The sequence below is a fragment of the Ambystoma mexicanum genome, chromosome 6p (assembly GCF_040938575.1).
Source record: "Ambystoma mexicanum isolate Mex_15411 chromosome 6p, UKY_AmexF1_1, whole genome shotgun sequence".
Taxonomy (NCBI): Eukaryota; Metazoa; Chordata; class Amphibia; order Caudata; family Ambystomatidae; genus Ambystoma; species Ambystoma mexicanum.
In genome coordinates this window covers 415,637,031-415,662,302 of record NC_090935.1, presented here as the reverse complement: position 1 = coordinate 415,662,302, position 25,272 = coordinate 415,637,031, and the positions used below count along the sequence as shown (strand labels likewise).

At 48.2% G+C, this 25,272-nt stretch overlaps 1 protein-coding gene across 1 annotated transcript in view; it reads right to left on the bottom strand.

Annotated features, from left to right (window-relative positions):
• CCDC152 (coiled-coil domain containing 152) overlaps nt 1–25,272 on the bottom strand; it is a 692,008-nt gene that overhangs the window by 233,226 nt on the left and 433,510 nt on the right. Inside the window, exon 4 of the mRNA XM_069627214.1 lies at nt 9,353–9,455. Coding sequence (XP_069483315.1) covers nt 9,353–9,455 — 103 coding nt within the window. The remainder of the gene's footprint in view (nt 1–9,352; nt 9,456–25,272) is intronic.

Here is a 25,272-nt window from a genome sequence, read left to right as displayed (position 1 = left end):
GGTGGCGGCGGCGGGTGAGGAATTGGACCTCGACATGGCGTAGGCCGCCCACCTCTTGACCCTGCGTTCCTTTAAAGTCTTAGGCTTAAGAAGATGACAAGCCGCGCAGCCGTCTTCCTTGTGATCGAGGGGCAAGCAACGGTTACACCGTTTATGCTTGTCTTTCCAGGTGAACTTGCCCTTGCAACGCGGGCAAAACCTAAAGGGTGTCCTCTCCATAGCTGGGGAAATATTTAGCTGTGATAACAACCCCGAGGGAAAGGGAGGGCATTCTCAGAGAGAAACAAGAAAGGTCCCACAACCCCACTCTCCCTACTGTCTTTTGGCCGGCGAGGCCAGGCCACGTGTTCGGCAGCGCCGAAGGATCTCCTCCGTCTCGTCCCTGCCGTCAAAGTTCTTGCTCGGCAGAGAAACAGCTTCGCAGCTACGTCGAGGGAGGAATCTATGTAATGGATATTAATAAGGAACGACCAAAGGTCGAGTAATGAGTTTGCAATGTCTCTCGAGGAGCTCCGCGTAAAGGCGACCAATATCTGGGCGGAAAAAAACAATCTGAGGGACCTCGACACATGAGGGATTGTGGGTACACCGCACGTAACTGTAGGGATAGTGTTATAGACACGCCTTGTTGACGTCCCCTTTTCGACTACGAAAAACAAAATGCAATACTCCGCAGTGACCACTGGATGTCGGACTATGCACAGCATGTGATTCTAAGCAGATTAACAAACATCAGAAATATTTTTATTTGAATTATTGTTAGAACACACATTCACCTCCGTCAACCACTGTGACCACTTTTGACTAGAAGGGAGAAACCTCCCCATCTGATGCTCCCCCCATAGCTGGAAGCCCAACTAGGCATCCCATGGACACCCGGGAACATCCACTCCATGTGAAGATGGCCACCACCTTTTCCTCACCAAACTTGATCTATTGAGCCACAGGGTACATTCCCCTCTGATGACCACTGCAACTACCTTTGTCTCGAAGGGAGCAACCTGTGGACACCCAGGAGCATCCACATGAAGATGGCCACCACCTTTTCCTCACCCACCGCACCAGACTTGATCTATTGTGATATGATATGATATGGCATTCATAACACGCATATACACAAGTGTTTCAAGGTGCAGCGAGGCAAGGGAGGGGAAACAGAGGGAAGACAGAGACAACGATCTTACTAGGCCAGGGGACATTGAGATCATGCAAGTGCAGGGGGGAGAAGTGCGAGGGGAAAGGGGGAAGGGGCAGTGCAATACATGGGATCAACAGAATGAATAAATAGAACAATAAATAAGAAGTGTCACCAGCTGGTGGCAAGCGCACGGTTAAGTGCACACAACAAGTGTCAGGTGATGGTAGGGGACTGTTGGGATACAGAAACAGCCCCTGAGCGCAGGATTGCCAGGGGGGCAATACAGGTGTGCAGCTGGTGGGTAGAATTTGGGCCCGAGATCAGAGGGTAGCCAGGTGACTAGTGCAGTTTCACTTTCAGCCAGGAGTCTAGCAGGGGAGAGGCAGAGAGGAAGCAGAAGCAAAGAGGAAGGTCTTGAGGTGCTTCCTGAACTGGAGATGGTACTCCTCAAGTTTCAGAGAGGCAGGGAGGCTGTTCCAGAGGGAGGCCGCAGCCGAAGAAAGAGATCAACCACCAACTTGTTGCTTGGAGAAGCGACTGACCCTGAGGGAGTTGGAGGCGGATGGGGGAAGAGCTCGAGAAGGAAGATATTTGCGACGAGAGAGCTGAAGGTATTGAGGCCCCAGAAGGTCTTTGTCGACAATGCAGAGGGTTTTTGACTTAATCCTCGCAGCCACTGGGAGCCAGTGCAGAGATGTCAGTCCTGGAGAGATACGATCCCTGGGCTTGAGGCCAAGGACAAGTCTTGAGTCCTATTTTGGATGAGTTGCAGAGGGCGGAGAGTAGAGGCAGGCAGATTTGGAAAGAGGCTTATGCAGTAGTCCAGCATAGGGAGAACATGAGCTCTGGAGACAGTAAACTTCTCAGGGAGGGAGAGGAAAGGAAGAATACCTCTGAGGAGGTGCAGCTAGTAGTGTGACTTCTTGGCGACGTCAGAGATGTGAGAATAGAACGAGAGTGTGGGGTCGAAGATGACCCAGAGATTTTTAGCCTCACAGGTGGGAGCAGGAAGAGGGCCAAGAGAGGCCGACCAGAGAGAGACAGGAAAGGAGGGAGCAGGTGTGCCGATGAGGAGAATCTCAGTCTAACTGACATTAAGGCAGAGGTTATTAGCGGCACACCACTCCTGGATAGCAGACAGACAGATGGAAATGAGAAGAGGTGGCGGAAGGGAGCCTGAAAATGAGCTGAGTGTCATCCGCTTAGCAATGAAAGCTGGGGCAGAGAGCGGCAATGCAATGGGCAAGAAGTTCCAGGTATTGGTTGAACAGCCTGGGAGAGCGATTAGACCCCTGGGGAACACCACAGGTAGAGATAGAGATAGAGGAGAGGAAGGACCCAAGATGGACCTGAGAGGGTCGATCAGAGTGGAAAGAGGTAAGCCAAGCCAGGGCCTGGTCAGTGATACCCAAGTTATCAAGGAGACAGTTGAGCAGGATGGCATGTTTGACGGTATCAAAGGCAGAAGAGAGATCAAGTAAGATGAGTATTGGAATCAAGATTGGAGAGCAGGTCTTCACGGATGTTCAGGAGAGCGGTTTCCATGCTTCTGGCAGCTCTGAAGTCAGACTGATGGTCATGGAGACAACCAACAGATTCGGTGTGACCATTAAGCTGGGAGATGGCCAGCTTTTCCAGGAGTTTGTCCAGGAAAGGAGTGATGGGCGAAAGTTAGCCAGGCAGGAGGGGTCGGCTGAGGGTTTCTTAAGAAGAGGGTGCACAAGGGAATGCTTCATGGGAGAGGGGAAGACTCCAGTGGCAAAGGAGTGGTTGCAGATGTCAGCCAGAGCAGGAGCCAGGGTGTCAATGTGGTCCTTGAGGTTTTGGAGGAACAGGGGAGAACCTGTTATGACAAGACTTTCATAGTTCAGACTTGTCTAGAAACCTCGTCTGGGGAGAACAGAGAAGGAGGAAGAAGAGGTGGCCAAAGTAGGGCTGGTGGGAGAGGGGAGAGTAGAGGGAGGAGGGGGAGAGGAAGAGAGAGAGGACAGGATGTCCTGAGTTTTAGAGATGAAATGAGAAGTCAGGGCCATGCAGAGGGACTGGGAGGGAACAGGAGAGGTAGAGACTGCAGCAGGATTGGTCAACTCCTTGCAGATTTTAAAGAGTTCGGCCGAGTTGTTGGATGCTGCAAAGATGCAGGCTTGGATGTTGGCTCTCTTCTTGGTGCAGACAGAGAGCCGGTATTGCCTTTGGAGCAGACGGCAGGCCAGTTTGTCAGAGGATGTACCAGTAGCACACCATTTCCTCTCAGCCACCTTGTACTTGAATTTAGGGTCATACCAGGAGTTGCGCTTTGCTTTGGGCTACAGGCGGATCCTCATAACAGGGGCAAGAACATCAAGAGTATCAGATATAGCAGAGAGGAGCATGGAAAGGGCTGTGTTAGGGTGTGAGTCAGCCGAGGGTGGGGGGATGAGAAAGTGGTGGTGAAAACCTCAACTGACACATGCCTCATGGGTTGGATGACCGAGAAGGTAGATGGCAGTGTTGGAGTTGGCTTGGCCTGTGGGGTAGAGAGGGTGAGTTGGGAGGAAAGGAAAAAGTGATCACTCCAGGAGAGAGGAGAGGTGAGAGGGATAGAAAGGGGAAGGTCTGAAGAGATCAGAGTGTCCAGAGTGTGCCCTGTAGAGTGAGTTGGGCCAGAGGGGAGGATAGAGAGTCAGAGAGAGTCGCAGAGGTTGCGAACGAGTCCAGAGGAAGGACAGGAAGCATCCCGGTGGATGTTAAAGTCTCCAAGAAGGAGGAGTTGTGTGGTCGAGACCAGGAGGGAAGAGGAGAAGTCTGCCCACTCAGAGAGGAAGGAGGAGATCTGACCAGGTGGCCGATAGATGGTAACCACAGTTAGGGAATGGCCAGGAGAGAGAGAGCCTGCAGACGAGCGATTCGAAAGAGGAGTAGGCCTGCATCCAGAGGAAGGACAGGAAGCATCCAGGTGGAAGACCATGAGACCCTGTGCAACACTTCTGTGATTGGGCCCTTATCTCGGGAGGATAGCTCAGTGGCAAAGTGCACGCCTTGGAAGCAAGACGACACGGAGCAACACAGGTTCGATCCCTGGGTCCACGCTTAGAAACCTCTGGGTATTGAGCACGTTATAAATAACCTATCATATCATATCATATCTCCCGCCACAGACTTCCCCAGCTGGGAGAGCCAGCCCTCACAGAAGGCCTGCACATAAGGCCACTGATGCAGCCTGTCTGGGCCTGTCCTGGCCTGGCCGGGATAACCGGCCCTCCAGTCTGTCATCCCGTCTGCTCCGACTTTATTTAGCCTTTGGATTCTTGGAAACTGCTGTCACGCCCCTGCTGGACCACAGTGCCTTATGATCCTGCTCCACACTCTTATCCCTCCTCCTGCCTCATTTCTAACACCACTTCGCCACTTGCTCCCCTTTGGGTTCCCATTCCCACAAAGACCCCCTCATTTCTATGAGTACCAGTCTGGGTCTGCTTCACTCGTGGTCGGCTCACTGCCCGTGGCCCGTTACACACTTCCCAGCCCCACGCACATTCACCCTGCCCTTCAGTCCCCCCATCCCACCTCTCCCTTGATTTTTCCAACATAAGCCCTGACCCCAACCCCTCCCTTCCATTCACCAGCCCCCAATGACTATACAGGCTCTCTGCTTACACCTTAGGACCAGCCCAAAGCCCCACCAGATTCTTACTACCAATGGGTGGTGAGGCTAGATACATTTGGCTCTCCTCCTGCACTAGCTCCTGCTTCTGTCCCCCCACCTTCTTCCCTTACCTCCCCCTGTCCTAAAGCATACACCTACCCTGCGCCCCCTCCAGCAATCACACCTCTTGTTCTTCAGGATTCTACCCTAAATTGTGCATTACTAAATACCCACTCACATGGTGCCCATGCTACCCTGGTTCATGACCTCATTATTGACTACCATTTTGACAACCTGGCCGTCACTAAATCTTGGCTCCATGGTGCCTCTTGCCCCTTACTCGCACTGGTCATTCGACCCAACTATTCTATCCTTAGAGCTGACCGCCTTAACTCTTTAGGAGGCGTAGCCCTCATTGCCAAATCTGAGTTACAGATTAGACTAATCCCTAATCCCGCGATATCAGGCTTTGAACTACTACTCGCCAAATGTACCAATGACCTCCAAACTACTATCAACCTCCTACTCCTCTATCGTCAACCCAGCTATCAGAGTCCCCCTGATGTAGATATACCACTATTGATCACTCCGCTTATTATGGCCTCTACCAAATGTATTATTCTGGGTGACTTTAACTTGGGCTTCAATGACCCTGACGATTCCAAAGCTTCTGCCCTTGCCAACCCTTAGGCAGAAATTTACTTTCCCCGGCAAGTCTCCTCCCCCACCCATGCCAAAGGACGCACCCTTGACTGGATCCTCAGCACTAACGCCTCCATCAAGGTCTCTTCTGTGAACCCAGCGCCTTGGTCTGACCACTCCTTGATAGAGTTCGGCCTATCCCACCACCCTCCTAGCTCCATCCCCTCAATTCCTCCCATCCCTACATTGGTATGCAAGTCTTGCAAGCTCTCAGAGGTTACTCTTGCGCCGACCATCCTAGAGGTTCTTTCCACAAATATCACCCATAGCAAGGACCCGCAGACTTTAGCTGACCTCTATACACACAGCCTCCGCCAGACCATCGACCTTCATGCCCCCCTCAAACCTAACTAAAATACTGAAGCCTCACAAACCAGCCAACACCTGGTTCACTGAAGATCTCGTTGCCCTCCACAGATGTAAAAGAGCTCTAGAGCACCTCTGGTCTATGCACCCTATTTCCAATAACCTCAAAGCTTTCCCCAAAGCTGCCAAAACCTACAAAAGGCCCTAATTTAATCCTAGGCCAATTTTTATAATCCCAGGATCACCAATGCTAGCTCCAATTGCAAAGAACTCTTTTCCATTCTCAGACAGTTAGAAAACCCGGGCACTACCACTTCACAAACCCGGTCGGATAAAGACTGGTGATCCACCATCCAAACCGCCCCAGCCAACAGGATTGTCTACCTGAAGTACCAATCTCCCTCATCCCAGCATAACCCCCCTCCATATGCCCCCTTCAGCTTCTCTAAAGTCTCACAAGCCGATGTCTTCAAAACCATTTGCACGCTAAAACCTTCCAATTGCAAGGGAGACTCTTGCCCTGTCCACATAGTCAAGCTATGTGCCCCACTCCGACTCCGATCATCACCAAATTCGTCAATGCCTCCTTTCTAGTCAACTCCGTCCCTAAGTGTCTCAAAGCAGCCTGGGTTACCACGCTTCAGAAAAAATATCGATAGACCCTTCCCCTCTCCACGATCGCCCCATCACCACTGTTCCCTTCCTCCTCAAAATGCTGGACTGCACAGCGTACTCCCAAACCCAGCTATTCCTAGAACAACACTGACCACTCGGTGTAAGACAGTCTGGCTTTCGCCCCAAACACAGCACTGAAACAGCGCTACTTGATCTCAAAATTCAACTAGATAACATCTGCGACTCTGGTAACGTTGCCATTCTCCTCCTCCTTGACCTCTCGGCTGAATTGGACCTGGTCGATAATGACATACTCTGCCAACATCTCTCCTCAAACCTCCATTTCTATACCGAGGCCACTACCTGGATCAAACCCTCAATGAGCGAGCGCACGTCCAGTGTTTTCATCGGAGACACCACGGCAGACTGCATTGCGACCCCTCTTGGAGTCCCCCAAGGATCCTGCCTCTCTCCTACACTTTATAACACATACGCAAACTGGATTACTGCTATGCCCTTTTCACAGGTACACCTGCAAAGAACATCGCCAAACTCCAACTACTGCAGAACAAAGCCCTGCATGCTGGCTTGGGTCTAATACACACTGACCACATTTCATCTGCCAGTCGTGATGCCTACTGGCTCTCCATCAAAGCTTGCATCGAATTTAAAATGCTGGCTATCACACCGCTGAGTACACAAATAAGTGCCCCTAAACCCTTTGCGTGCCCTCTATGGTCTTCATTCAGGTTCACCCTGCTTACTGCACGGTTCAAAGGAAAAAGGGCAGGTGGCGCAACTTTCTGTGTTACTGCACACTCCCTCAGGAAGGATCACCTACCCAACATCAGAAATGAGCGCTCCTACCGAACCTTCAGAAAATTGGTGAAGACGTAGTTGTTTAACAAATATGACTAATGCCACTCTGTTTTGACTGCAATGACTTTCCTCACGACCTTTGTACAAATGCTGTGATACCACCAGGTCTGGGCGTTACATAATGTAATAAATACATAAATAAAAATAAATGAAATATGTGTATGTTTCTTGTTATTGTTGATTCCACTGAAAAAGGACACATCTTTCACTGAGAGCATTTTTTAGGTGGTTGCATGAAAACATTGGCCCTCATTACAACAAGTGCGGAATGGGTTTAACAGCGCCGGTAATGGTGCCGGCGCCGTTAAACCCACTATGCACTATTACGAGGTCCCCTCGCGGGACCCGCTCTGGACGTCTGTTATTTCCAGACGTCCATAGCGGATCCCGCGAGGGGACCAGGGAGCTAACAACGGGCCCATTTGTAATGGGACCGTTGTTAGCTCCCTCCCCATTCCCATTGAGTCCTAGGGGGCTCGAATGGGAATGGGGAAGGACCGGGCCCGGGTTCCCTGAAAGAGGAAATACCGGGCCCTCCATACTCGGAATGGCCCCTTATATCCCCATTCAGGGAAACCGGACCCGGACACGATTTTGGAGGCAGCCTCCAAAGTCGTAATGAGGCCCATTGACTCTGATTTGGTGTGAGGGCAGCAACTGAGCCTGAACCCTCTACAGTTCTGTAGGGTAGCATATGAAATAACAAAGTACTTCAGATTTCAGTTATCCCTGCCCCTGATTTGCCTCAATGTCACTTTCATTGTCCCAATTCTGTCCAATGTCGCTCTTGCTGCCCTCCGTTGTATCCCAGGTCTCTCTGATTGCCTCGGTTCTGACCATGTCACGTTCACTGCATCCAGGATTGACCCTGGTGCATCTCATTGCCCTGATAAGGCCCAATGTCACTCTTATTGCCCCAGTTCTGCCTCAATGTAAATCACATTGCACAGCTATGCACTGTGTCAAGCTTACTACCACAGTTGTGTCCTGTACCACCATCACTGGACCACTGAGAGGTAGCTACACCGAGAAACAACACGGGTAAAGAAAAGTGACAAAGGGGGAACCATGCAGCCACATATCATCCCCCCTCTCACTCCACGCACAGTTATCCTACTTCAGCAGTCAGGACCCATACAGACAAATAATGAAGCAACACGAGTACCCTAGTACCAACGCGGGCTGCATCGGTCACGATGTAAGAGAGACCTGGTGGCCCCTGCAATAGACGGAATGTAAAGAGAAAGCACCCACCATTACCAATGATGCCAGAGTGCATATGACATGGCAACACACTCATTTTGCACCTTTATTTCAGCAACACGTAAGGGGGTCAGGGCAAAAACACTAAGAAGCAAGTCAGAGCATCAGGGCATATACAGTTCACATGAGGCTCAACACTCAGCACTCAACGTAGAGCATACCATTTTGTCAGCTCCATGACGGGGACTGCAGAACTCTGCAGACACTGAGAACATAATGTCCCCCAGGCATTTCTACAAGGCAACATCTGGCGCCCATCAATGAATTACAAAAATAAGAAACATACAAATCAGAAGGTGCATGTTTTTTCAGCAAGGGGTCAGGAAGCAGATGAGCTCTTCACTGAGACAGTCATCTTGTTGCTGTGCCCTCTAGTCCTTCCTCTCTGACTTTAGAGTTTGATCTCCATTTGAAGAAGCATGCCTTTTCATTCCTTAACTGTATATGAGTTTTAAAGCGCAGCTTTACGTGCTCTTCACTTCACTCGGAGGGCACTTTCCACATTAATGAATGTACTGAAAAAAGTGACAGCCTCCCCTTGCCTGAGAGGAAGGGAAGAGGAAGGCCACTAGGTGGTCTTGTTCACCAGAAACCTTAAACGACATATGGTCCTTCCCAGGACTACTGTCAGATACATTCCAGTGATGGTAGGCAGACAAGGTATTTTTGACAACTTTTAGTCAATGTTTTCTCTTAATATCATATTTCGATTTTTTTCATTTCAGAAATTCTGTTTATATTTGATGTACCTAACCATTCATGTTTTAGTATACACATTACTTTTGGATAACATTTAAACATCGTGAAACCTTATGAAATCCTACATTTTCTGTTCATTTCACTTCGAACATTTGTTAGTTCCAGCTCGTATTGTTCTTCTTTTACTTTTATTTCTGTAACAAGCCTCTCAATTCGTGCCTTAAATTCCTGAAAATAAAAAACCAGATGTCATGAAATAAAATATTTCCCACAACCAGATCAATATTATTATTTTGAAACCGACTGGGAAACATACAGTATTCAAACAAACACATTAAACACAGTATGTGCAGCAAATCAAATGCATGTTTTATATCAACAAATTTATATTTTCTTTAAAACAATTTTGTTTTCTGTGTTATGAAGAGATTGGCAATCATCACATACTTATGTTCCACGTGTGTGCTTTATTAGTATGTTTTCAGAATCTCCAGCATTAGTATTGGTCATAGACTCACATGTCATGCTAGGAATCCTTGGTACATTAGAAAAACAGTTTACATGTACACAAGAAGGAACTGGCCTCAATTTAGTGTTCGATCAGCCTCCTTTTAGGGCATCAGCCCCTTAGCTAATGGGCAGTCATCCAAATAGCTCTGTCCCTACAGACCATATTCTGATTCTTTCAACACACGGTATGAATACCAAAATGTGCTTTAAGTGGGGTTGGCATGCGAATGTATGAAAGCTAACAAAGCCGGAGAAGTGTGTTTACAGATAAGTGACTTTTTCTTCTCAAGCATTAGATCTTTCATAATGCACGTCCTGTTAAATAAATTTAAAAAAGTTTAACAATGTTAACAAAGCGAGGAGAAGAAGAAAGGCTCACTTTAGATACCCAGGCTGCGCAAGGCAGCCCATCCGATTCTGCAGTCCTCTGCCATCTTCTTGTCGAAACAGTAAACTATTCTCTAGGTGTAGGTCACCTTCCATGCTGTGGCTCTGCAGATGTCTTCAAGGAATACACCAGCCAGCAGTGCAGAAGTAGAAAACATGGTTCTCATAGACATGGTCTCATGCCGACTTTCCTGTGGAAATATTCTGTACAGGGTGATAGTCACCTGGCGATGTGGGCCTTTGATATTTCCATGCCAGTGCCACAGGGTCCAAAGGCCACAAACAGATGAGTAGAACTTCAAAATTGTATCGTTCAGTCCATATATTATCTTAGAGGGTGGTGCATTTTTATATGGGAGGGGCGCAAATGTTCCTCACAAATATGCAGGTGTGACTGAGCATATCAAGGGTACCTGAACCAATCTAAGGAGGGTACGGGGAGGAGTTGCCCCCTCTGGCAACATTTTAAAAATAATGCTTTAAAATGGTTTGTTCTACAACACACTTTCTGAAAAATCTAATGGATGCATGTTACCAACAGTGCACAGAACATTTTCCAAATCATTTTCAAGATGCCTTTGCCCACAATATATACCAGTATAAAAATATGTTTATGCTAGCTGTGACTATAAATATCCATGCACCCCGAGCACCAACATATCGCAGTTTTGCCATATAGGAACATACCCCTGTTGGCTTTGACAGTGAAACATTCTATGCCACAACAAGAAAATATGTCCTGATTGGATGCCACAATGAAGGCCAATATGGCCACATAAAAACGCTCATCATGTTGGCTTTACCCTTGATGCCAGTAAAACATGCCACTCCACAGTAAGAACATATTTCAAGAATGGCTGCTCCAATGTAGGCCAGTTTGACCAAGTAATAACATCATGTATTTTCCCTTGTTCCCTCCCTTCCCTTGAAGCGCTTTGAAACACATTGTGTAGAGGCACTTTATAAATAAACTATCATATCATATCATGTTTGCTTTAGCATTGATGCCCAGTAGCAAAAGCCATGCCACAGTAAGAAAACATAACTGGACTGGCTGCACCAATGTAGGACAGTCTAGCCATGTTATAGCACACATCAAACTGACTTTGCCCTTGATAATAGTACAAAATGCCACATTAAGAAAATATGTCCATACTGCCTGCTTCTGCTCAAATGTAGCCCCCACATATAAGGGGCCTGCTTCATGGCACACGCCTTCATACACATTCACCCATGAACCTATACAGCATTCATATACTCTTTTACCCGCGCATCCATAAAACATACTCTCTCTTTCACACAGGTACTCATACAATATACACTTTTTCATTCATGCGCACACCCAAACATACACTCATTCATTAACACTCTGACACTCAGACATACAAGCATACGATCATACATTTTGTTTCCTTACCTGCAGCCCTGCTCCAGAGACTGCTCCTATTCAGGCTCCCACAATGGCTCAACGTACATCATGAAACAGGAAGCAGGGAGAGCTTCCCGGTTCCTAGACATGTGTGGTGGCCCAGGAACGGCTCCGACTCTAAGACCTAGGCTCTCTGAATGAGCGTAGGGGAGTGCCTACACATACAGGCACGTAGTACCCAAACCTTCATTCCATGTGTGCTGTGCAAGGCTGGGGGAGCAAGTCACCCACAGCCCTCCATGGCACAGTGGGCATTTCTACGGGTACGGAAAACGGTAAAAGAGAAACAGTGTTAAAGCTTAAACAGGCATGCTCTAACAGCTGCTTGGTTCACTGGCTGGCTCATCCAGACTCCAGAGTAGGTGGTGAGTCAGCAGCCCATTACCCATTATCGACAAGCTACCCCAACCTGGGGTTAATGGATAACTTAAGAAAGTTGGTAACAGGAGCGATTGGTTTAATCTCGGATTTGTCTGAAGAATCAGCATGTCCTTATGAAACTTATAGACTGCAAGGTTTTTGAAGTTACCCAACCTTTCCAGCTGAGGTGATTGTCACCAGAAAGACTGTTTTTCAGGGGAAAAAATGTAATGTCTGATTTATGTATGGGCTCAAATGGATGGTCCATCAATTTGGCAGTAACTTTTGATGGGGCTATTTTTTCACAGGAGGGCAAGTCCTGAATAAACCCTTCATTAATTATTTCACAATCCTTTGAGAGCACATAGAAGAAGTCCTAAATCGATGAGTGTAATCAGAAGTAGCTACCAAGTGAACTTTAATAGAAACAATTGCCAAAGCCTTCTTTTGCTAGCTTCAGCAAATAAATAAGTATTTGGTGTGGTTATGATATGAAAATCAAACAGCTGGATGTCTTGCCGCGAGCGTCATATGCATAACTTCTTCTGCTTTTCAGTATAAAACTTGTTGAAGGATAGATCTCTCGCCGCCATTAGGATCTCTCTGTACTATCAGGTATTTCTACATCTCTGAACTCTCAGAACTCAGATGCCAGGCTCTGAAGTTGTGAGAGAGGGGACTGTAGAGGAGAAATGTCCCCTCTTCCCTGGACAATAGATCGTTTTTTGGTTAAAGAACAATAAGCACTGCCCTGGAAGTACATATGAGCCCAAGCAAGGGCATTGAGAATCAGTTTGCACGGGTGCTGTCTTATGGTGAAAAGGACCCTTTGGATTAGTGGTAAAGAGAGAAAAGTGCAGAGAAACCTGGCCTTTCTTAATGTGTCGTCAATACTGTCACTGTGAACTTTGTGTCCCTCAACAGTGCTCTTATAACTAGATTCAATGTGTCCTGCTATCACAGGACATTTCTCAAAAATGCTGCTGTGAGTGGGTTTTGGGTGACTCAATCCTCTCGAGACCTGCTGCCATCAGGATTCGAAACACTTATGTTGAGAGGACATGTAAAGCCTGCAATTCTGTATCAGAGAATTCACAACAGTATTTAGAGAAGACATGTGTATGTGTGTACTGTCACCACTTGCTTTGACTTCAGACCTCAGATCTTTGACTGGAGGCCCAAGAGCTATTCATCCAAAGGCCTTGCTGTCGAGGCCATGGTAGCTATGGAATCCTGAATAATTTTGGGAAGTTTACAGAACCCTAATGATTCACTACCATCTCAGTTTGTTTTGTAGCATGCTGCACATGCTCCTTTCATGGGAGCCAGAATCAGCCAGTCATCTAAAGAGTGCTGGATGTGGAGGCCCTGTCATCTCAGGTGGGCAGCCACCAGTGCTAGACACTTCAGTGAAGATCCTCAGGGCCAACTTGAAGGCAAAGGGAAGCACATTCAATTTTATTTATTGGCCAACTACTATGAAACGAAGAAACCTTCAGAGTTTGGGATGAATGGAAATGTGGAAATATGTGTCCTTCAATTCCAGGAAGTTGAAAAAAATCGCCACTTCGGAGTTGCCCTACAACTTTCTGCAATGTGACCATCTGGAAAGACTGTGGTCTGAGAAACTTGTTAAAGCATATGGGATTCAGCCCCAGTCTTTTTTCCAAACCAGCTTGGTTGATTGTCCTATTAGGATTAAAGGAGTCGTCTACAGCCCTGAGACATGGCCTTATAATGCTCTCCTGTTGCATAGGAGGATCCTCAGTAGAACTCGGACAGGTACAATTTCTGGGAGTCTCTTTCTGATCTTTGAGTATTGATCTCTGGAACTAAATTAAAGGTGCAGGCTTCTATGCTGCATGGTTCCTAACAACCAGGGAGTATTCATGTCAGTTTTGATGGGTAGCAAATTATCATCCACTTTTCTTCCGAAAAGAACTTCTACATTGAAGGATATGTGCATTACCTTTTCATGTACATCAGGCCATAAGTGTGTTGCTTTGAGCCATGCTTTATTGCACAGCACCGTCCCATTATCGATCTACCAGAAGCTAGTGTCTGTGATGTCCACTGCCCCTGATATTGCATGGCCGAAAGCCATTTCACATACCCGCAAAAGTGACTGGAAGAAAGTAAGACATGGCGCCCATGTTATACCAATTCTCCTCGTCGTACCTTGCTAGGATAGACAGAGAGTTTGACATTTTCAACGATGTTGCTGCAGTTCTGATTACTCTTTTGCCAAAGGCATCTAAATGTTTCCCCTCCTTGTCTGAAGGAACTGCATGAGGTGAAGAAGGATATGCCAAACTCTTCCCGGCGCCTGCAGAAGCCACTGACTTAGGCTTAGGTTATAACTGCAAACATTTTGCAGCGTTCTCTGGTGCTCTATATTTTTGCTCTAACCGGTGCTGTGAAAAGGTTTGCATTGCTAGTAAGCCATCGTCACAAATATCATGTAGAATGGGGGATGGACATGACTATATTTCTTTCCCTTTCCCTTATTTGGTACAGAAACCTTTCTTTTCTCTGTACGGAGCAAGTCAAACATCTTGCCACTTTGGCCATTGTGGTATGGAAAGCTCCAATTTCATTTTGCGGTGAATCTCTAGGTGGTTGCTCTTTGGGTTTCCCGTCTCAGGGAATGAGCTCTTTAAACTCATCTGATATGGATGAGTGTGCTGAAGCTGTATTTGGAGAGGTTTCTTTCTGTGATTCTGAGTCTGAGATGAGATAAATCTCTTCTCTTGGTCTCTGTGGTTCTCTTCTGCCGTCGCTCTCCCAATGAGGGCGAGGGGTAGCAGCCCACTGTCTGGGATTTTCAGGCATGTGCATGTGTGGAGGCTGCCGTGTTGGAGGCCTTGGAGGAAAATGTGGCACTCTTATTTGTAGGTCAGTAAATAATGTATTGAGCATTTGGAGGATGTCAAATCATAACTAATGGGCTTGTACTTGCGATGATGGCAATAGCCCAGGCTTCGGCTGTCCCATAGACCCTGGTCCAGCTCACATGTCTTCTAACTCCTTTTCCTCAACATCCAAGAAAAACCCTTTCGGACCTGAAATTGAGAGTCAGTCTCATGTTCAAGGATGTCCTCAGGCAGGACTTTTCATTGCTAAGAGAGTAGATGTTACGCTCTCCTGGCTCCCACAGAGGCGTCGATCTGAACTGGACAGCTGCGGTCTCCACCAATGTGACGCGTAGGGCCGAGATGACGGACTGGACTGGCCCACCTAGCTTCGTTTGCTTGGCCCGTACGAATATTCTTCTGCGAATGGAGAAAGGGAATTAACCACCCGTGGAGCGTAAATCCTCCCCACAGATCACCTTTGATGTCCCCTCCTATAGTCTCACCTGATGGTTTGAAAAGATGAGCTCTCCATCCTGCATAGAGCGCAAGGGGCGCGTTGATAACCAGTTGCTTCACTGGCTCGAAGGAATTGGTGAGTTCCAGAACAATATTGACTCCGAAAAGTATATAGTTCGTAAGAGTTCACATGTCCGACTTTCACTCTTGTCCGATTTCTTGCAGTTTGCAGCTTGACCCCAGCGAAGAGTTCCTCGTGGTAGCTGACGAAGTTCAGGTAAGGATTTGGCTTATCCTACACAGTTCAATAAAATAAGGCCAGAATGTAACCTGTGGCTTGCTCCCTTATTCAGGTGTGGAGAGAAAATATGAAGTTCGGGGAATAATGCCTCCGGCGGTAAAATTAGGTAAGTCTATTGTGGTGAGAAGAGTTCCCCTTGTTTGTCCCTTCGTCTCACCTTGTTGTCCTTTTGTTCCCCTTAGGGGCCGGGGTACGGCGAGGATGCAATGGAGACTGCGCAGACCCGTGAAGAGGAATAGTACACCCGGCGGTAATCAGGTAAGTCTATGGGGGCAGTTACTATTGCCTCTGTTTATTCCCTTGGCTCACCTTTGCTGTTCTTGTGTTCCCCTTAGGTGCCAGAGTGCGGAGGGAACGTGCAGAAGGATGCGGTGGATCGTGAGGATGCTGCGAGACCTGCTGCCATCGGGATTCGAAACACTTATGTTGAGAGGACATGTAAAGCCTGCAATTCTGTATCAGAGAATTCACAACAGTATTTAGAGAAGACATGTGTATGTGTGTACTGTCACCACTTGCTTTGACTTCAGACCTCAGATCTTTGACTGGAGGCCCAAGAGCTATTCATCCAAAGGCCGGTGAGTTCAGCGCGGCGCTGCAGCAGGCCAGGCGGTGCTCGTAAAATGCTTCTTTCTTCCAGCTCGAAGGCGCGGTGGATCCGGAATTCAGGTAAGGATCGAAGGTTTTGCTCTTATTCTAACCTTTTCTCCTTCTGTTCCTCCCTTTTTCTAGGAGCTGCAGGCTCGAGGCGGGCATGGCAGAAGACTGGATGCATGCTTGCAGATACGGTGAGCGTTACGCTGCTGGATGCAGAATAACGCGAAGCATGTGTTGCTCTTCGGCCGTGGTTTAAATAGCCCCCAAAGTAGTCCCAGGTAAGTATTCCTCCCCAGCCCCGTTGAGTAAAAAATAGTCCCTAGGTAAAATAGTCCCTTCCAAGCCTCATTTGGCTTGGAGCTCTGCAGCATGGTCTGCATCAGGTAAGCTTGCAGCATGGTCTGCATTAGGTAAGTTCTACTCTATGAGCCTGGCCCCTATGGCGCCAGAACTGACTCTCGATATGAGCCTGGCGCCATAGGCGCCAGGACCGCACCCAAACAGCCCCTAGCAGGGGTTTTTGGGCTTGCTCAAAATAACTTGATGCCTGCTTCCGGGGTTGCTGGACCTGGTCTGGTTCCCCGGGGATAGGCATCATGACAGTAGAAGGGACATACTGTCAAAGTGAGAACCATCTCTGTCTTGGTCATTTTGGTGATCGAGAAACCCATCATGTGGGTTCAGATGTACCCCACGCCCTGTCGTCATAATTGGTACCTTAGATGACGTTGCATATATCTCTTTGCCGAATGCAACAATGATGGTTTAGAGAACTTGACCATGGACGGGCACGTCGTTGATGGAATTCACATTGATTAGATAGGTTGGAACGACAAGTTCATGGTCAGTCATCGACAGGGCAGCCATCGACACAGAGGTTGTTAATAGGCGTGGAGATGGCATAGCCTGCTCATGAGATATTTCTCTCTTGGACAGGCCACTTTGACAGGGAATCTGCCAGGTCAAACTGAGGCAGAACTTCTTCTTGATGCGGTGAAACAGGTTCAATCAATTGAAAAAAGCAAAGGCTGGCCAGTAACGTAACTCCAGGATTTGCATGCAACTTCAAAGTCACAGGTGCTATTCCTGAGAGGTTTGCCATTTATCATTACAAGGCCATAAAATGACTAGAAATGGATTAGGCTGGTAATATTAAATATTTTATTCACAGTGCTTCCGTACTCTGCTAAAAGATATGCTGGTAAAGTAGCTTAGTGGGATTAGCACCAGCAGTAAAATGAGAAGTGTTGAGTTGAGATCATTCCTTTTATTTACACCTCATGCAGGCATTTTGAAATTAGCACTGAAACATAACATGTTACTATTGAACAGTGTTAAAAGTCCATGCTTTACCTGTGCAGTTTTTATTGATGAAAAAAACATGCGTTACCACATACCGCTAGCTGTTAAACTACTTTAGTCGTATGAGTACCTGCTATGGAAATCTCTGTGTAACCTGCAGGTCACAGGCACCAATCCTATCAGGGTCAAAACTTTCCATCGAGGTTAGTAAAATCATATTCCCGAAATTGGCCATTTATTCATTTCATTATTGAAGCAACAACTGATGGTGTGTGCCCTATGTGTCATAGCCGGGGAGCGTCCCACCTTTGACATTTGAAGTCACAAACCTACACTAAGAATATTTTTAACAATGCATTTATTCAACTAATAATAATGACAGTATTATTATTAGTGCAGGTTTGTGACTCACAAGTGAAAGGTGGAAAACGTCCCCTGCAGAGAGATGTTACGGTTGCCTATTAGGGTGTTTTTGCATTTAGGGATTTTGATTTGCACTTTAATTCTAGTCGCCTCCACACCTCACTTTCAGACCATTCAATTGACCTTCGAGTAAAAACATGTATGGTCTAAAAGGAGCACAGATCTTGTACATCTCCTGAGCAGATTTTGACTTCTGTCTGAGTGGTGGCTATTGGCTCCCAAGGCAATTATTTTAGGAGCCAAATCACATTTTCAGAAACACATGGCTACCTACAAAACACCAAAACACACAACACGCTTCAACAACGGACGCCTTTAATCACAGTTACCCCCGTCCCGCATGTAAGTTCCAGTCCACGGTGTGTTCCCGCCAGTTCAGGGGTCCAAAATATAGTCATTCAGGTGGGAAGGCTTCCTCGTCCCGACCCTTTGGGGATACCTCCTGCCCGCCACCCGGATCGGGCCCTCCTACCTGAGCTCCCCCGAGCAGGGGAGCTTGGCTGACATGCCAGGCCACCGCCCTCATCCGGAACCTTCGTCATGTCCCTTCTCTGTGCTGTCTCTTGAAGAAACTGGCGTTGCGAGTAACAGAAGCAGTCCCATTTGACGCTGTTACCATCGATCAGTGCACGGCAACCACTTCCAAGGGACCAGGTTCAAAGGTCAACGACAGCTTCCCTTGTGGATGGCGATTCCTGACCAGCACCTCATCACCCGGGACCAACTGCTGAGGGCGAAGTCCTCTTCGGATGTTCTCCTGCTCGGTCCTTACTTCCCTCTCCCTTTCCACCTGCTGATTGTTTAGGACCGCTGGCTCACGTTCACCCACTTCCGGAATGAGGAATTGCTCCAGCTCAATCACTTTCATGATCTTGACTTGTGGGATCACGATCCGATCACCCCTGAGCAGCAGTCCGGCCTCGGAGAATGCCAGCTCATCTCTGACCCTCCACAGCTGTTCCAACGCTGCCTTCACTTCCTGGTTCCTCAGCGCCAACATTTCCATGATAGTCCTCCACGAGCCTTGTTGCAGGGCTGCTTTCAGGATGATGAAGCACTTATTATCTGCTGCCGCCTGTACCAGTTCACCAGTCGGCACTGAGTTTGGGGTGCCCACCCCCACCACCAGCCGTACATGCTCCTCACATTCCTCTGCACTGATGCTTTGCGGCCCCTTCGTTTCCCTCCTCGGGTGCCTTGATAAGTAGTTGGGCGCATTGTTGTTACCGGGCATGTACACGAGGCACACACTGTATTCCAGCAGGGCCAACATCCACCGCTGGATCCTGGCAGGCGGCTTTGAGGACAACCCCGCAAGTATGGACACAGTGTCTTGTGATCAGTGACCACTGCCACAGGCCTTCCCAAGACGTACAGCCGGAAATGACGACAGCCCCACAGGACCGCCAGGGCTTCTCTCTCGATCTGGGAGAACCTCTGCTCAGTCTCTGTTCTCTATTAGGGCCTTGCTGGCGTACGCAACCAGTCGAACCTCCGAGTTGTCATCGATCTGGGTGAGAACAGCACCCAAACCAAACGGGCTGGCATCCACTACAATCTCAGACTGAAGAGACGGATCAAAGGCGGCCATGGCGTCTTCAACCGTTAGAGCCCCTTTTATGTCCTCAAAGGCGGCCTGCTCCAGCGTCCCCCACTGCCAGGCGACATCTTTCTTTATCAGGGCTTGCAGCGGCTCCGACCGAGACTCACGGTTCTTGATTAACCGGCCACACTACGTGACCATTCCTAGAAAACTTTGAACTTCGGATATGTTCTCCGGAGGACGTGTCTCCACACCCCCTTCTTTGAACACAAAACCGAAGAATTCGATATTCATTTTCAGGAACTCACACTTGTCCTGATGTAGTGTCAGACCAAGGGCCCGGAGCCGCTCGAAAGTCTTCGCCAGTCTGCCCAGATGCTCAGCCTCCGACCGGGCGAACACTAAAATTTCATCACTAATGTTCATTACCCCGTCCAGGTCAGCAAGGGCACCGCAGATGATATTCTGGAAGACCTCAGCTGCCGATGATATGCCAAAACTCAGACGCTTATAGCGATAGAGGCCGCGGTGGGTGGTGAATGTTGTGATGTACAGTGACTCAGGGTGTAGCACCACCTGATGGTATCCAGCTCTCAGGTCGAGTTTTGAGAAGAACATGGCTCCTTGCAGTTCAGGGATGATGTCATCTATAGTGGGGGTCAGATGGCGTTCCCTTTTAATGGCTTTGTTTGGAAGCCTCATGTCCACGCATATCCGCACAGAGTCTGGTTGCTTCAACTTCCGCGCAATGACGATGGGTGAGACCCATGGTGTTGGGCCCTCCACCTTCTCAATAATGTCCAGGGTGACGAGATTATCCAATTGTTTGTCAACCAAGTCCTGCAGATGAAATGGGACTCAGCGATGTTTCAAGGCAATTGGTTGAATGGACTCTCCGATGTGGAGCCTCACTGGGTCACCTGTCATGCACCCTATGCCCTCGAAAAGACGGCTGTACTTCGCCAGTAGCTCCTGCGCATCCTCCATGTACACCGAGCAGGCGAAGCAGACAATGCCTAGCGCCTCCGCCGCCGCGCAGCTCAGCAAGGTGTTCCACGTTGGCTATGAAAGCCCCATCCAGCGGGATGGGTTGTGCCCCACAAAATGCAAAAATGCGTGCTTTGGGAGTCAATAGCCTCGGCGGGCATTCCATGGCATCATAGAGTTCCCGCGCCATGACATTCACCGAGGCCCCTGTGTCTACCAACATTGGAACCGATGACCCGTCCACCTTCACCAAGCACTTTGGCTGCCTCCTAGTCTTGGATCGCAACACGCCTATAGTGGATACGTAGAACACATTTTCCTCCTCTTCCTCATCATCGTCCTCCTGAGGGGTGTCTTCCTCCCCCTGGTCAACTTGGGCAACGATGACCTGGCGTTGTTTCAGAAAGAATCCCGCCCTGACGGGTCCTCTTGGGACAATGACGGACAGTGGAGCCCGGCACATACGAGCGTAATGGTCCGACACTCCACAGCAGCCACACGATTTCCCTTGCGCATGGGCACTCTGCGGGGTGCGGGAGATCATATCCGCATTTCAAACACGAGTCCATTGTTCTGGTAACCCGGTCACATTGGTTCCCCCCTGGACGCCTCGCGCCTCTGCTGCCCTGGCCATAGCCCACTGCACACACCTCTTCCGACCTCCCTGTGCGTACACCCACCTCCATTCTAGACGCTCTCACCTCCGACATTTCTTGACTCCTTCCCAGCTCCAAAATGCAAGGCTGCGTGATCCCGGGCTCACGCAGCACCTGCCTGCGTAGCTTGCCTGACGCGCACCCCTGGATCAGTTGGTTACAGATCATTGCATCTGGATTGTTCACTAACAAGGCAGGGCGAGCCGGCGCAACTTGCCATAGAAGGTGTCCAAAGTCTCATCATCCTTCTGGCGAGTGGAGCCCATTACGAAGCGCTCATAGTCCGTGTTTGCCAGTGGCAAAACATATTCCTGCTGAGCGGCCTTCGCGGCATCATATGAAGCATTGAGAGGTTGCAGGGACTGGAACACCTCATGCACCGCAGGCCCCGCCAAATATAGCAGCGTTGCCACCTTGCTGTCATCATTGGTCTCCTTTGTGGCTCTACAGTACATATCCAGCCCGTAAATCCACATCCTCCAGCGTGGCCCCAGACTGGACGGAGCGCCTGAGAAGTCAAATTCAGGCATTGACTGGAGTGCCCCTTGTTGTCTCATCCCAGGTAGTGCCACGGGTACCGGAGCCAGGGGCACCAGAAGTGCCACCACTGCTTGATCAGCCTGCATAATGGTGAGCGCACAGGCACCCCACCCAAGTCAGATGGGGACGCAACTCACCACATAGCACCCAGAGGATGAGTGTGACGATGTCCGTCAGGCAGTGAAGACGTTGCCCACACAGGATGAGTGTGACACTGATGATGAGCCCCTGCTACTGTGATCTTCAGATGACTCCTTCCCCCACCAAGCAACCAGTAGGTCTGTGTGTATGTCAATGTCCCCAAAACGTCCAAAAGAAGAAAAATTGGGGCACTAGGCATGCACTATAGTCACAAATGCGCAGGGTGGGCAGATGTTGCTTCCAAGGGACCACCTAGCCACTCCAGTGGCTCCAAATATTGAGTAGGGTAAGGCCAAGGGAACAACAAAGGAAATTGCAGGCCTCACCCAGCTCCTCACCTCAAACGCAATGTAAAAAGTGAAGAAAATGACTTCAAAGGCAACATATGTGCATAATCAGCTGTTCCACTAACAGGATGTCCAAAAATTAAGCCCAGATGGCGCACAGGTACTCTAAAAAAGAGCCACAACCATCAAGAGCTTGCTATTCAAAATGGCGTCCAAACCGCATGGCTCTCCCCCTCTCTGCGGCTTTCGGAATGTTGGGTTAAGATCCGATCATCAAACAAAGAAAAATAACTTCCCCATTCTCACCTCTGTGCCGGGTCAAAGATTGCCTGCCTCGTCGCCACTGTTGTACGTCCCCGCTCACGGAGTACCATGAGCCCCTCCCCCAGCAGACAGAATCCCACGGACACACGTACTGCTGGTTCGGGCTCCCCGGTCGCACTGCCGCAGCAGGGACCGCCCACTTTATTTATAGTGCATGCAGCGGAGTGCAATGTCACTCTGCCGCGTGCGTGTGCCCTTAAAGGGGCAGCACCACATTTTGAGCTATCTGGTCTGCATTTGAATTTGAGCTGTAGAAATGTTATTTGCTGATTATTAGACAGGTGATGTTGGGAGGGAACTTATTTCAAAAGTAAGTGGAAAGCTTTAGTTATTCTACTCAGCCCCGTGGCATGCATTAATCATATCAGGTGGCTGGGAGAATGGGCGGAATCTGCCAGTGACTGTCCTTGTTCTCCCAGCTACCCGAAAACCTTGTTGGGGGTCAGCATTTGTTTTGCTCTCAGTGCCCACTCCTCGTGACCCACTCCTCCCTCTTTGCCCACGGCATCCCTCACCCGCACCCTTCCTCTCCCCCACTTGACAAACCTGCTTGCATCTTGCATCAAGGCATCTTTCAACGGGCGATTTCACGCATTCACTGTCCTCACCACCATAAAACTAGAAAAGGGTACCCTTTCCTCTTTCCCATGGCGATGTCCATCTTTGCATTTTTGTTTTCTGGACGGGCAATGGCCACACGCACAACGTGTTGGGCTCATCTTCTGTTAAAACATACTATTTGCAAGTGGGAGGAAGCCATGCAGTGCAATAGGGATCAATGCCTTGTTCGTGGAAGTACAGGGTCTGTAACAGCCCTGAGCCCTCGTAGAGGCACTTGATTCATTCGTGCCTACCTTTGGATCAGGCTGGTGGGCCATTACCAGTCCTGTACATCCCCAAACGTGGTGGTGATGACTTAAAGCATTATTGAATTGTTTTTGTCTATGCTGAGTCAGCGTCGGCTTTGATGGGGACCAGTGGAGCGGTAGCAATCACAGTAAGTGATGTAGCCCTGATACCAGAAGGGGTGTGGCTCTGGAGCTTTAATGCTGCAAGCATTTTAATGTGTTTAATGCAAAATCTACCTCAGACTGGAACGCATATCACCAAAATACACAGTGAAAAGCCATTGTTGACAAGTAGTCTTTTCACTATGTCTGTTGGAAATGCAATGGGCCTCATTACGACCCTGGCAGATGGATCATGGTGCTAATAGCACCATGGTCCATGCCGGTAACTTTCCGACTCCGCCATGGCGGAATGGGGAATTACCACCCCATTCCGAGGTTGGCAGAGCGGTAATTCCCCCTTCCGCCATGGCCCTTCCCCATTCCCATTTTTGCCCCATAGGGCATAATGGGAATGGGGAAGGCGCTAAGTACGGTGCCGCAAATTGCGGCACCGTACTTAGCACCAAGGTCCCTTTGCGGCATGGTTTTTAACGCCTGCAAAAAGCAGGCGTTAAAATCACCATCCCGCAAAGGGACCTTGTAATCAGGCGTTAAGGGTCGGCGCCGTTTACGGCGCCGTAAAACCCTTAACGCCTGACTCATAATGAGGCCCAATGTGTGCAAGCATTCCAGCCCGAGTGTTTGCTTACTATAGATTCACACATGGCCCTTCTCTTTAGGAAGAAGTGTTGGTTGTCAAGCCTGGGTAGTTACAGTCTGAAAGATAAGAACACATCCTACTTACCTTGTAACTTTGTTGCATCTCTTCTTTTGAACAATCACCAACACCAGTAACGTACCAATTTACAGACACATTCTGGGGAGAAATATTGTGGCTCATGTGACTTTTGGGCACAAGGCCCCATTCTTCTTAGGAATTGGACTGCTTAAGATAGGAATATCACTTGTGACTAGATTCCATTTTCACTGCATCACTTTACTTACCTCCTTTGTTGATTTAAGTCACTGAATGCATTTTAAGAACCTATGGTGAATGTATATTTTTTAAATTTAAATATAATGTGCTGCAGTACCAAAGGAACTTTTCACATCTATAAAAAACATAATACATACTAGATCAAAATTATATAATTAATCAAACAATTTTAAAACATACTTAAGATTCCACACAAGAACATTTCAAATGCTATAATACAATGCTTCTCGACTATAATTAGAAATGCAAGTCTTAATAGTTTATCCCTTATGTTTCCACAAAAGAACATGACATGTGCATTAATACAATGGTTCTCAACTCTATAACTTAAAATGCATGCCTCAATAGTTTATTCCTCAAGAGACTCAGTTTATGCAGCCATAACAGTTCCACACATACCCTTATTATGTTACATTTAACCTTACTGTGATCTTCAACCAAACTCTATATAAAGTGATCTGTAGAGAGACATTACCAGTGTTCGGGCAAAACTGCAAGAACTCATCACTGTGGATTCTGTCATAATTATGCAGACATTTTGGCAGATTAAGCACATATAAGGGCCCCATTTCACTACACGAAGTCAACACATGGTCTCAGGGATTGTAGTGGATTAACAAATTCGGCAGGTACGAGCCTCCCGGGCGATTTGCAATTGGGGACCAGTTGTCAGGATAGGTAATTGGTTTAATCTCATCAATAGGATACATCTTCTAAGAGCCTGGGAAGGGCATATTATGAAGTATCTTTGAGGTCTGAAATAGGTATATTGCACAGGCCCATAATTGGAATATCTTTTAAGCATATCAAGATATTCACAATTTCTGCCAGACCCGCAAATCAAGTTTATGCTCAAAGTCAGTTTTTAATCGGGAATAATCGTCATCCCAGTCCGGCGTCCATTCAATTTTTTCAAATATCTTTGTGACAGTTGAATGGAAGACAGCCATTTTACCATCAGCAGATTCAACAAGGGGCATTTGGGATCTTTAATAGCTTTAAAGTGTCCCATGCTTCTTTAGGGCAAGTCCACTAAGGGATCCCAGTCCCATTTCAAGTC